The 14,423-nt window shown below is 41.1% G+C and overlaps 1 protein-coding gene and 1 long non-coding RNA gene across 31 annotated transcripts in view; one reads left to right on the top strand and one right to left on the bottom strand.

The window, feature by feature from the left end:
• The window catches only part of LOC121709120 (protocadherin gamma-A4-like), a 162,830-nt gene that overhangs the window by 112,634 nt on the left and 35,773 nt on the right, over positions 1-14,423 (top strand). For 2 of the 30 annotated variants that reach the window (XM_042092241.1, XM_042092238.1), the window contains one exon: positions 7,919-8,152. The exons of 25 other annotated variants lie outside the window; for them this stretch is intronic. In XM_042092241.1, the coding sequence (XP_041948175.1) occupies positions 7,919-7,945 (27 nt within the window). In that variant the 3' untranslated portion in view covers positions 7,946-8,152. Of the gene's footprint in view, positions 1-4,811; positions 5,899-7,918; positions 8,153-11,482; positions 14,097-14,423 lie in introns of those variants that run through there. 3 more of the 30 variants (XM_042092223.1, XM_042092203.1, XM_042092240.1) reach the window with 2 other exon arrangements.
• LOC121709124 overlaps positions 4,000-14,423 on the bottom strand; it is a 67,502-nt gene continuing 57,078 nt past the window's right edge. Inside the window, exon 3 of the long non-coding RNA XR_006031844.1 lies at positions 4,000-4,860. This is a non-coding gene — a long non-coding RNA (uncharacterized LOC121709124). The remainder of the gene's footprint in view (positions 4,861-14,423) is intronic.

Below are 14,423 nucleotides of genomic sequence, written 5' to 3'. Positions count from 1 at the left end.
AAAACACAAAATAGCAATTTCACTGAGACAAAACAAATCAGTCTACATCGGGTCGTCTCTCTCAAAATTCTGTCTACATCACATGCAATGTCCTAGTCCAAGGCACCGGGGAAAAATATATTGTGGAATGACATATCCAGGCCTGACATGACAATATCCCCACATGTAGACTGATTTTTTTTGCCTGTAAAAGGGCTATTTCTTTCTCTTCTGACCCTTCCTCTTCTCTCTCCCCATCCTCCTCTTTGTCCTCTTCCTCTAACTTCACCTCCTTGTCCTTGTCTCCCTCTCACTTCTTCACCTCCTTGTCCTTGTCTCCCTCTCACTTCTTCACCTCCTTGTCCTTGTCTCCCTCTCACTTCTTCACCTCCTTGTCCTTGTCTCCCTCTCACTTCTTCACTTCCGCTTCCTCTTCATCCTCTTTTTTTCTTCTCCTACTTCTTCACCTCCACATCCTATTCTTCAGCCTCCTCTAATTCTTACTTTTCTCACTCTTCCTGCTCCCTCTTTGAGATCTGGTTCTAGAAACATATCACATCATCATACACATGTTTGAGTTCAAGTCATTTAGAGTAATGGCAAACATCTTAATTTAGGGGTTAAATCTATCTTTCATTTTTTATGCAGGTATTACCATCACACACATTCAATTAATTTGCTCACAAACAAAACAGTAAGAGGATGATGACGTAGTCACATCATGCAGATATTATAGATGATAGAGTGATCAATGTTTTAATGTTATTTTACCTGTGAATGTGCCGTTTCATTATTCTTTATGGTTTGACAACACTGAATCTCAACAGTCATGCTGATAAATCAACACTAGAGAGAGAGAGAGAGAGAGAGAGGGAGAGAACCAGAGAGGACCAGAGCAGAGACCATTCCGTTTCTAGGGACATGTTAACATTGTGAAGTATACAATGCAGGTTTGCCACACACAGATGTAGAAGACCAGCGGCCCTTGCGTCAGATCGATGAAGCATTTATTCCTTTGGCCCCGGGAGCACGTCCCTGCTATCAAATTTCCACACCAAGACATACACACCTTATATCAGAGACTAGTTAGCTCTCATGGTATAAAGGAAAAAAATGCAGATTTTTGTTTTCAAACAATGGCTTGATAGAATACATTTATTTATAATAATAAATTTCTCTGGAAATGGATTTCGGACATTAACATTTGAGGATCCATCAAGGATTTCCATTATTGCTGAAAATGGACATATTCTTTTTGCCTAAACATATATACTGTCTATGTGGTTAGGGGGTACAAGTAAGCTTTTTTGTCCTTGCTGTGCCTTCTAATGTCATTAGTTTCTCTTTTGTTGTTATTTAGAATTACTCAACTGACAAGTTACTTATAATTGCATGCTATCCTGAGCATTAGAGACCTATCACTGGCTGACCTTTAACAGAAGGCTGTTTTCACTTACTGAACCTCACTTAACTGCTGTGAACATAACACTTACTGAACCTCACTTAACTGCTGTGAGCTAACCATTGTGATAATATAGAACTTGGGCTTGAACAGAGGCATCTGACCCTTGACCTTTTAGTGGTTATCCTCTCTATGATATATTTCAATGCCAGTGTGTGCTCAGACACAGCATAATTATATCTGCTGTGAGGGCATAGCACTATGTTGCACTGTTACCCTATGAGTGAGCTAGTGCAGCATTGTGCAGCAAAGGCAAATAGAGCCCCAGCGTGCATGCTTTATATTGCTTCAAACAGAGCAGCTTTAGTGCAGTCACAGACCGGGATGTGTCTATACATTTGCAAAGCAACTGGCCACTAGGTCAACAGTCAATCCCCATACAGTGCTGAGAACAGTTCTCTATGGGACAAGGAGAGAATGAGATTAGTTTCTTTCAGCTCTGTGTCCTATTTGTGTGTATGTGTATGTGTCAATGGATCTTTGTATGTTAGATTGAGTTATTGATATTCTAACTTACTTATGTAAAATGGATGTCTGTTTTAATACTCTTGAGCTTTATCAGCTAAAGAAGATGGAAGTAATGCACATACATCATACAGACAGACAGACAGACAGACAGAGAGAGAGAGATTCAACACATAGACACAGAGTACAGATAGTATGTACGATATTCATTCATTCCGTGTCAGTTGCAGTGATGTTTTATGCCTTATGTTGCCTGTGACTGTGTGACTGTCACTTATGTGACTTCACTTCCTTCATCCCCATGTCTGAGCAGCATCTGTTATGTCGAAGCCTCATCCCATCCCAGGGCTGAAATATGAAACTACAATGCATAATGTAGTCATTTAACACAACCTGTCTTTGTCATCACACAAGGTAGCTGCTTAAGAAGTGGTCAGATGTGCCAACAAACAACCAGATAGCCATAGCGGATGGCATTCACTAATATAGGCCACTTGTTTCTAATCTTTCTTCAGTGTAAAGGCATTGCATTGCCTTGGTGTTTTGTCTGACCTGAATGTGCCATGCCATGCTTTCCTGAGCCTGTGAAAAAGGCTGTTTTTCTTCCTGCTGGCTGCTCACGCCCCGCCCCGCCCCCACCTCCCTCCTATAAACACACACACACACACACACACACACAAACACTTACACACTCACATACTCCAGGACAGGATAGGTTGCCATGGTAACAGGCTTAGTCACGATGTAGGCTGGTCCATTTTCTCCAAAAACACAGGGGGTACCTCCACAGTATACAGATAGTGGGGTCTGTGGTCTGTATATTCTGGCAGTGTGTAAACTGCTCCTCTGTATGGGTGGGATGTGTAGGACATCTGATTCTAGTTTTTTGTAAATCCACGGCTGTTCTACTGACTGATTGCGTAGGGTGTTTAATGTCACAATGTGTAGAAATGTCACAGTCTCATCATCACATGCTCAAAAATGGTGTGGTCCAGTATAAACAAAGGGTATTTAATTCCCTAAAGATATGAGCCCCATATGGCAAACTGAAATGTGTGATGGGTTGAAATGAATAAGGTGTGCTGTGCTGTGTGTGTGGTACCAAAGTGTAATGGTCTGGGAAGAGTTTTGAACAGTGCGCTGCATTTTGAGAAGCCATGTTTCCACAAACTGCATATAACAGTGAAAACACATCTTTGTTGACATTACTAGACTGTCTGAATGTGCTGGTGTGAGTTGTGCTGAGTGGGTATTGTTATGGTTCAAGTACGTTTTGATGGGTGGATGATTTTTGCATCTCTCTCTCTCTCTCTCTCTCTCTCTCTGTGTGTGTGTGTGTGTGTGTGTGTATTCATATTCATATTGACATCTACTTTGCACTCTTGCCATCAATGGAATTAAGCAACCCATCATGTTTCTTATTAAATAACATCCAATGCCACCCTGGCTGTATCTCCTATGAGCACTGATGTGCTCATGTATGGTCAGGAGACTAATATACTGTTATGTAAACAAGGCTATTATAAGAATGTGCATTATATACAGATATATTTTGGTCAGTTGAGTCAGATTCAACTGGGATAGAAGTCAGCATTTGCCAGTTTGCCGGTAGCGTCATGGCTAAAGGAAACTAAAATACAGTTCAGTTCAGTTTACAGTTTTAATTTTTGCTTTGACACGATTTCTGATTATGCGTCTCATTTTGTCAAGGCACACAGAACCCCAAAACAAACACACAGCATGCAACACACACTGTCTGAACAGCTGCTGTTGTGTAAGGGAGGATACTGCAACAAATAGCAAGGTAGCTCAAGTTCAAATTCAAGTTGAAGTTTTACTGTACGTAATACTCACATGGCAGTTTTCCAAGATAACTGAAACACATTAACATTTACAATTTGAGAAAAAGAGTTAAAAAAATAGGTTATATCAGTTAAAATACAGATTTTAACTGATGAGTTACAAGGTAAAACTACTTTAATGTCCCAACATGGTAGGCCTACATCCTGTCTCCTCTGTGGCATACATCTCTGTATTACATGAAATGTTGCCGTGGGTTACTGTAACTGCTGATGCAGTGTGGTACTGTGATATACACCGTGCAGCACTGTGTTTTAGTAGCATGGTACAGAAAAGATGGGTCCATTTACCTTTTCTCATTTCAAAATGTCTGGATCATACTTGCTACAGTGGCCCAGATCCCATTGGTGAGGGTTATTTTTCCTTTCTCTCCACTATGGGTCTCCATTGTTGTCCAGTATCTAACCTGTGGCTTATTCATTTTGTGGGCATGGTGGAGCAGCAGTAATGTCATCATATGACAATCAGTGTGCCTGGGCCAGTCTGTGTTGCTTTGGATTTCAAAGTCTGCTAAACCAGTCAACTTTAACTTAATTTATACTAGCTCAACAAAATGGCCATAAGTATTTGCACCCATGAGGACTGAGGGTTGTGATGTGACATTTGCATATGTCTAATGAAGAGAACTGTGTTTTGCAAAGTGTTTAAAAAAAGTTTAGAGTGTAAAAGTTTAGCAGACTAGGACAAGCTACTTCAGTTAGCTTACTTGTAGGTTCAATGGCTGTGCCATAAGCACCATTTTCTTATCAATGGCAAAGAAATGTAATTGTGGGAAGCATTTGCATTTACTAAAACTGTTAGCAAAACTATCAGGGTGGTAGTGCAACACTTAGGGTTAGGTCTACCTGCCTCTGTGTGGCAGCCTTCTCTGCTCTCTCACAACACTTTCTGTCCATGTCTCTTTTCTTTCTCAGGTAAGTGTGATCTCATGTTTGTTTTGTCCATGTGCTCTGGGACGTGTTGCTGCTCTCTTAACCAAATTCTTCCTTCTTTCCTTCCCCATGTATCTGCCTCTCCCTCTCTTCATCATCTGTATCTACTCCAGGTAAGAGACACATTTCTTCTTCCATCACAGTAGAGTGGAAACAGTGGATCTGATTTTTAAGCATTCACAACAGTCTTCTTTAAGCCAAACAAAACATAAAATGTGTGAAATATCATTGGACATATATGTATTTTAACTTTAATGTTTATTTCTATATATTGCTGAAAATTTTTAGCCAGAGAAAGGTTTAAAATGTGAAAACTTTCAAAATCAGGTCTATTTGTTTTGTCAATTCCATGTTGATTATGGCTGTGCTCTACAGTGGGTTAATTGTAAGAAGTTACCTAAAAACATCAGTCAAAGTACATCTAAACCATAGAGGGACAGCATCTGAACAAATCTTTTTTTTATCCATCCTTTTTCTCATTCTGAACAAAAATAAATTTAAAATAAGTTATGTATACTCCAAGCAGTTATAGACCAGTATACAGTACCTAGTATCAATCTCTGTGCAAACACTATTTCGACAGACATATCTGGCTAAAAATGTTTTTATATTACAACTGTCCCACTGTATGAGAATGTATACTGTACTCTATTGAGTGTTGTTGCAAACACACACACACACACACACACACACACACACACGTACCCACACACACAAACACCCACACGCGTGCTGATGCACACACACACACCCTGAGTGACATCTGAGAGCAGTGCATCTTCCTCTCGCTATTGCTCTTTTGTTCTCTCTCTTTCTCTCTCTCTCTCTCTATCTCTCTCTCTCACACACACTCTCTCACACACACACACACAAACACACAAACGTACACATACGTGATTGTATGTGGATGCTGAGTTACCCCTGAGTCACATCTGACAGCGTTGCATCCCCCTCTCTCTCTCACTCTCTGTCTTTGTCTCTCTCCCTGTCTGTCTGTCTGTCTGTCTGTCTGTCTGTCTGTCTGTCTGTCTGTCTCTCTCTCTCTCACACACACACACACACACGATTGTTTTTGGGTGCTGAGTCACCTCTGGCTAAATTCCCAACCTGGCTCATTCAATCTGGCCCCCTAATCATCCAGATTACACCCCCAGTGTAATTGGCTCATTCACTCCCTCACTATCCACCTCAAGCTGGTGTGTGGTGAGCGTTCTGGCGCATAATGGCTGCCATGCATCACCCAGGCAGGCGCTACACATTGGTGGTGGTTAGTGAAGTTCCCCCTTCACTGTTTAGCGCTTTGAGTGTTGTGAAAAGCACTATATAAATGTAATGTGTTGTTGTTGTAAGTGACATCTGACAGCAGTGCATCTCTTTCTCTCTCTCACTCTATCTCCTTCTGTCTCTCACACACTCTCTCTCTCACACACACACACACACACACACACACACACACACACACACAATATTGTGGAACACTCACACATACAGTTACTGTGCAAAGGTGTTTGCCATGTTTGAAACATGTGAAGGTGTAAAAACAACACCAAGTGCAGAATACCAAACATACATACATACACGCCGAACATAGAAAATGTGTTAAGACAAATGGCAAATGCCTAAAACCTTTGAAATGCCAAAAACATACTGAGATACATACCTAATTATTTGCATCCATCCATACAAATAACATGTACAGGAGTACAAAGTAACTCCAAACAAAGCTTGAAATCCTGGGAAATAGGATCATCAACTACCTCTCATTCATTCCAACAGATTTGGTGAATGAATAGTAATTGAATGAAACACTAACACTATTTGTTGGTGACTGATTTGAGTGTCATATAGTTAATATCTCGTAATATTAGATTGTTACAATATTAATATATCCTTAGAGCATCCTTGATTAAAATGTCACAACACTTAATATGGAGGTATGGCATCAGTTGTACAAGCAACCTGATTCTAATGGTGTAGCAGTCATTCCCTTCAGTAAAAACTCTCAAAGTTATTGAGAGTGATTTTCCCCTCAGTTTTGTTTTTCTTCATCACAATTTGACCAAACCGTTAGTAACCACTAAGATAGTAAGATACCTCTACTAAGGATTTGATGCTCTCTCTCTCTCTCTCTCTTTCTTTATTTCTCTCACTCTCTCTCACACTCTGTGTGTGTGGAGGGGAAGTTTTAATTTATTTATGTGTGCCTGTGTGTATGCTTGCCCATGTTTGTCTTGGCAAGAGATTATTTCCACAGGCCCATACCAAGTCACTAGGTTGATCATGTTTTAGTCATCAAATAACTGATTGTATCTTTTTTACATACAAAGAAATATTCTTTCCAACATACTTTTTTTCATTTACTACTTAGTATATGAGCCAGCCTCAAATGACAGGATTAAACACCCCAAAATGTATTATGTGTCTGACAGTGTGCTAAATCGTTTAAATGGGGACAATTGTGTCTTCACGTGTGCGATAACCTCAAGTAGCAGGGCATGTGATAGTGTAGACTAGTCTATTGCCAAATAAGACCCTCCTTCTATGCTTGACGAATCATTATTTTGCTTGGTAAATAATCCTTCATTAATACACAACACTAGCTGTTAAATACATTTCGAAATGTAATCATTCGAATATAAATCTAAACAAAGCTCGCCGTCATGTAACATGAGTTGTAAGTAAGCCACACGTGGAGAGGCGTGTTTTGTGTATAAGTGGGTCAGTCAGTCAAATGCATGCAGCAGCGCCTGTTCACCGCCTGTGTGGCGCTGTCCACCCGCGTGGTGCTGAAACGGAACTCTCTTTGTGTGATATGGACTCAACCATCTTGCAATGCATCCTGGTAGGCTCCTTTGTTGCTAGGGAGATCAGAGCGCATTTTATCATTGATGTGCTATTTTTGTGAAGTTGAAAAAGACCTACATTATTTTTTCATTGAATACATCATGCAGTAATCATGCAGTTGTGTTATCTGCAGATTGCACATATTTTGGAATACGCATGTTGAGCTGAACCATGGCACTATCTTACTTTCCTATCCTTTAAAATGGTCTTTTATAACATATATGCATATGATTGCGTTGAGGTTAACTTGAACTCTATCTCTCTCTCTCCCATCCTCACTCCATCTCATGGACATCGTCATCAACCCCACACACTCCACACCCCTCCTTTCCCTCCTTCTCTTCCCACACTCTCTCCCTCTCCTCTCTCGTATGAGCTCCCACTGCTGTTGACATCGGTGTAATTGCATGAGAGATACTGTCTGTGTGGGTCTCCTGCACTACCTGCTCATCACCACAGGAAGGCAGACAGAGAACAGGGAGAGCTATGCAGACACAGAGGACCGAGTGGAGACAAAAATGCAGTTGTTAAAAAATTAAAGCACTTCTTTTCTTCCATAAGAGTTCCTTTATCGTCTGGATTATTCTCTATTATATATAATAATTGTTGACAGTGGTACTGAACAGCAGTAGATTTTAAGAAGTGCCTTAGGAATAATACATATTTAATTTGATCACCTCTCACAATTTGTTGCTGTAGTTTACACTCAAGACTTTGAGAAGACCGTTTCAAAATGCTTAGTTAATTGTATAGCGGTATAGCTGCATTCCTTTCTTCTATTGAAGTATGTACTTGCTTTGCTCTATTCCAGTATGCAGTACTTGCTTTGCACAGAATGCATGTGCCTTTAAAAAGTCCTGTGGATTTGATTGGTCAGGACTTAGATGCCTGTGCATCCAATGGCATGCAGCATTGTACAAAGAGATCCACTCCGTCTCTCTGCTGCTTTCATTGCTCCGATCTATTGGAACATAAGCAAGGGAATTACATAGAAGAGACAAAGCGTTTGGGGTTTTATGAGCTGACAATATGGGGACAACGAGCAACAAGAAAGCTCTCACTTTGATGAAAAACTGTCTTTCAGAGAAGGACTCGCGGTGAACATTTGGATTAAGGATAATGGATGTGTTTTATTTCTACCAGTGGCGGATTCTGTGTTTTACCCTCCTGTTGTATACAGTAGAGGGGCAAATACGATACACCATACCAGAGGAGTTAAAGGAGGGCTCAGTTGTTGGAAATATAGCAAAAGACCTTGGGTTTGGATTATCAGATATTTCTGATCGCAGACTAAGGATAGCGTCTGACACCGGTAAGCAGTACTTTCACATAGACTTGGGGAAAGGTGATCTTACTGTTAATGAAAGAATAGACCGGGAGACATTATGCTCACAGACAATTCCATGCTTATTACCCTTAGAGGCCATAGTTGAAAATCCCTTGCAACTTTATCGTATTGAAATTGAAATACAAGACATTAATGACAACAGCCCTACATTCCACTCGAATGAACGTGTTTTGAAGATTCCAGAAAATGTTAACCCAGGCGCTAAATTTCCTCTAGAAAAAGCAGAAGACCCTGATGTGGCCTCTAACTCCTTACGGTCTTATAGTCTTAGCAAAAACGACAATTTCATATTAAATGTAAAAAATCAGGACGGCACAAAGATCCCAGAACTGGTTTTGGAAAAACCCCTAGATCGAGAAAACCTGGCGGTGCACAAGCTCATATTAACTGCTGTAGACGGAGGGAATCCAGTGAGAACAGGTACATCTGAAATTACAATTACACTGTTAGACACAAACGATAACTCGCCCCAGTTTGAAAAACCATTCTATGAGGGGAGCATAGAAGAAAACACAGCGCTTGGAATAGAAGTGTTAAGGGTCAGAGCCATAGATTTAGACGAGGGTCCGAATGGAGAGGTTGAATATTGTTTTGGAGAGCAGTCGGTAGACGCAACGCGACAGTTGTTTGATATCAACTCAGAAACAGGTGTGATCTCTGTAAAGGGAGAGCTAGACTTTGAAAAGGCAAATTTATACAAATTTGACATCATTGCTAAAGATAAGGGTAGTCCGCGAATGGAGGGGCACTGCAGTGTTAAGATAAAAATAACAGATGTTAATGACAACGCTCCAGAAATCGTCATTACTTCACTGACCAGTCCGATACCTGAAAATTCTCCTGTAGGCACTGTGGTCGCCCTTATTAGTGCAAAAGATGCAGATAGTGGTGAGAACGGAAAGGTGAAAGTTCAAGTAGCTTCAAACTCACCATTTAAGCTTAATCACTCTGTATCTAACCACTACATGTTGCTTACGAATGCACAGATTGACAGGGAGATTAACTCGAAATATGATATTCAGTTAAATGCTGTCGATTTGGGTTCACCTTCATTATCAACGAGGAAAACTATTTCTATTTCCATTTCTGATACGAATGACAACCCCCCTGTGTTTTCTCAAAAATCATATACAGTGTATGTGAAAGAAAACTGCACCCCTGGGTCAATGCTCTTTTCAGTATCAGCTACGGATCCAGACATAGCGAAAAATGCACAAATTAGTTATTCTATCTTAGATTCAGCTTCGCAAGAGTTTCCAGTTTCATCTTATGTTTACATAAATTCGGATAATGGAAGCATCTTCAGCATGCACTCTTTTGACTATGAAAAACTGAAAGTGTTTCAAATTGTCATACAAGCGAAAGACCAGGGCTCCCCGTCGCTTAGCAGCAACGCCACAGTTCATGTTTTCATTTTGGATCAAAACGACAATGTCCCCGCTGTCATATATCCCTCCGCGGTCATGGGCTCCGTGTCTCATCAGAGGATGCCCCGATCAGCTAAAATGGGGCACCTCGTCACTAAGGTAACAGCTGTGGATGCTGACTCGGGCCATAACGCCTGGATTTCGTATAGACTCGCGGAAGCTACAGACTCGTCTCTATTCGCTGTGAATCTTTACACTGGAGAGGTGAGGACTAAACGCTCTGTTTCAGAGCAGGATGATGCCTCTCAGAGACTGCTAATAGAGATCAAGGACAATGGAGAGCCAGTCCAGTCCACCACAGTCACAGTGGACATACTGATAGAGGACGGACTACACGAACCCATCTCAGACTTCAGAAAAAAAGCTACAGAGAAAGACAAGAAAAATAACAGAATCACTTTTTACCTGATCCTAGCCTTGGCATCTGTATCTCTCTTGTCTCTGTTGACATTTTTCATACTACTGATTAAATGTGCTAGAAGCAGCAGAGGTGGTACCACCTGCTGTATCAGACGGAATTCTGACGGATACAAGAATCCAAACAGAAACCTACAGATCCAGCTCAACACAGACGGGCCTATAAAGTATGTGGAGGTTCTTGGAGGAGACATGATGTCTCAGAGTCAGTCGTTTGGGTCTTATTTGTCTCCAATGTCGGAGTTCAGTGACTTAACTTTCGTCAAGCCAAGCAGCACTCTAGACTTTAAGGATACATTACGTGGGCTCGATGCGTCATTGCCAGACAGCGCATGGACCTTCGAGTGTCAACAGGTGAGCACTTTTTCAACAAACATACTCCTTGTGCATGTTGTGTTGACTATGCATAGCAAACAAAGATTTCGCATTATCATTCATACTCTTATGTCATACAGAATATCAACAACTAAACACATTTATAAAACACATTTAAAGCACCTTGTTTTAAATATAGTTTGATTATCGTGGTTTGACAGAATTCTGAAGGGGAAAAAAACAGTTTTGATTAATGTATTATGTAGCTTAGGCTACATGATTTAAAACAAAGCCAGCATCCTGTATACGTTTCAAGTGCGCTGTTCCTTTAAGGCCATATGCGATTTGTCATGGTAGTTTATTGGAGGGCTCTCTCCACCAATAGGAAGAATTGCTGCACAAAGAGATCCACTGTCTCTCAGCCACCGCTTGTAAACCATGTACTGTCCAGACCACGGATAAACGGAGTCGTGGTTGAAAGTGCAAAGTACTCCAGCAATAATGCAGTAGCATTTTTGGAAATATTTGGATTGCAAATCTCACTGGAATGACATGTATACAGGATATATAGTCGTCATGCCATATCAGCGTGTTTGGAAATGGGACCAGTGATGAGAAAAATGCCCACAAAGCTGTGGGTGCTCTTGCTGTTTCTCATAACAGCCTTGTGGAATACAACGAAAGCGCAAATTCGGTACACTATTCCTGAGGAATTAAAGGAGGGTTCGGTTGTTGGCAACATTGCTAAAGACCTTGGTTTGGAGGTGGCTGAAATAACCGATCGTAGATTAAGAATAGCGTCTGACTCTGGTAAGCAGTATTTCGACGTAAATGTGGGGAAAGGCGAGCTTATTGTAAACCAGAGAATTGATAGAGAGGAGCTTTGTGGGCAAAGCTCAAGTTGTCTTTTGCCTTTGGAGGTAATAATAGAAAACCCACTAAATTTATATCGTGTTGAAATAGAAATTCAAGACATAAATGATAATTACCCCGTATTTCAGACCCACGGACATGTTTTAAATATAGCAGAGTCCACATCACCGGGAGCAAGGTTCCGTTTGGAGTCTGCACAGGACCCCGATGTGGGCTCACATTCATTACGATCTTACACTCTGAGTAAAAACGATCATTTTACATTAGACGTCAAGACAAACAAAGACGGAACTAAATTGCCCGAGTTGGTTTTAGAAAAATCGCTGGATAGAGAAAAGCAATCAGTACATACTCTACTATTAACAGCCAAAGATGGCGGTACACCTGCACGGTCTGGGACAGCAGAGATCACTGTTCGAGTATTGGATAATAATGATAATGCTCCAACCTTTGAGAAAGCTGTATATGATGTACAGCTCGCAGAAAACTCGCCGCTTGATGTGGTAGTAGTTACAGTTAAAGCGATTGACCAAGATGAAGGAGTCCACGCTGAAATCGTGTATTCATTTGGACCGCACACAACCGAGGCTTTACACGAGCTGTTTTCGGTTGACGCAGCCACTGGCGAAGTAAAAGTGAAAAGCGAAATAGATTATGAATCTGGCCGTTCATACAAATTTGACATAGTTGCCAGAGACAAAGGTGTGCCTGCTATGGAGGGTCTTTGTAGTATTAATTTAGATATTATGGACATAAACGACAACGTTCCCGAAATCGTTTTAAAGTCACCACCTAGCCCTGTGAGAGAGGATGCTCCTGTTGGAACTGTTGTGGCTTTGATAAGTGCAAAGGATGTGGACACAGGTGACAACGGACGGGTCAGTGTATCTCTAGCACCAGGACTGCCATTCAACTTAAAACGATCAATTTCAAACAACTATGCGCTAGTCACAGGAGCTACATTAAATCGAGAGATGCACCCTGAGTTTATGGTTGAAATAAGGGCGTCTGATTCCGGATCACCGCCACTGACATCAAAGAAAAAAATAAAAGTTGACATTTTAGATATTAATGACAACCCACCAGTATTCACACAGTCGCTGTACACTGTGTATGTGAGGGAAAATGGCGCGGCCGGTTCTATACTCTGTTCTGTGTCCGCCTCTGATTCTGATCTTGGAGAAAATGCAAAAATAATGTATTCAGTGATTGATTCAAAGGGAGGAGACATACCGATTTCTTCTTACGTTTACATCAATTCAGAAAACGGTAGTATCTTCAGTATGCACTCTTTTGACTATGAAAAAATCAAAGTGTTCCAGTTTCTAGTACAGGCTAAAGACCAGGGCTCTCCGTCGCTTACCAGCAACGCTACCGTTAATGTTTTTATTCTGGATCAAAACGACAATATCCCCGCTGTCATTTACCCCTCCGCGATCACGGGGTCTGTGTCTCATCAGAGGATGCCCCGGTCTGCTAAAACGGGGCACCTTGTCACCAAGGTAACAGCTGTGGATGCTGACTCGGGCCACAACGCCTGGATTTCCTATAGACTCGCGGAAGCTACAGACTCGTCTCTGTTCGCTGTGAATCTTTACACTGGAGAGGTGAGGACTAAACGCTCTGTTTCAGAGCAGGATGACGCCTCTCAAAGACTGCTAATAGAGATCAAGGACAATGGAGAGCCAGTCCAGTCCACCACAGTCACAGTGGACATACTGATAGAGGACGGACTACACGAACCCATCTCAGACTTCAGACAGAAAACCACTGAGAAAGACAAGAAAAATAGTAAAATTACCTTCTATTTAATTCTATCGCTAGCATCAGTGTCTGTACTATCTCTGCTGACTTTTTTCATACTTCTAATTAAATGTGCTAGAAGCAGCAGAGACAGTGGTAGCTGCTGTATTAGAAGAGATTCTGATGGATACAAGAATCCCAACAGAAACCTACAGATCCAGCTCAACACTGACGGGCCTATTAAGTATGTGGAGGTTCTGGGAGGAGACATGATGTCTCAGAGTCAGTCGTTTGGGTCTTATTTGTCTCCAATGTCGGAGTTCAGTGACTTGACTCTCGTAAAACCGAGCAGCACGCTTGACTTTAAGGATACATTACGTGGGCTAGATGCGTCATTGCCTGACAGCGCATGGACGTTCGAGTGCCAACAGGTGAGACAATATTGCGTAATTCTCCTTTTAACATCCATTATTTGTTGAGACATTATGAATAGGCTTTCATACTGCTTATCTGGTGTTGTTTCGTGTTTGGTATATCTGTTGACAACTACATGCGCTGAAACTATACACATTTTCTGATTTTGCTTATGGTTATGGGGAGTGGAAGAAGACATTGTGTGTCCTTCTAAATATGTTCAGTATCAGTATTCAGAATACAATTTCTACAGTTTCAAATCTTACCTACACTTAACTTAACTAATTAACGAATAAATTGCACATTAGTGCAATAATTCATGCATTTGCATATGTTTGAATGCA

This window comes from Alosa sapidissima, chromosome 5 (genome assembly GCF_018492685.1).
Source record: "Alosa sapidissima isolate fAloSap1 chromosome 5, fAloSap1.pri, whole genome shotgun sequence".
In the NCBI taxonomy this organism is placed as follows: domain Eukaryota; kingdom Metazoa; phylum Chordata; class Actinopteri; order Clupeiformes; family Clupeidae; genus Alosa; species Alosa sapidissima.
Note: the sequence above shows the minus strand (reverse complement) of the source record. Positions and strands in the feature narration are given on the sequence as shown.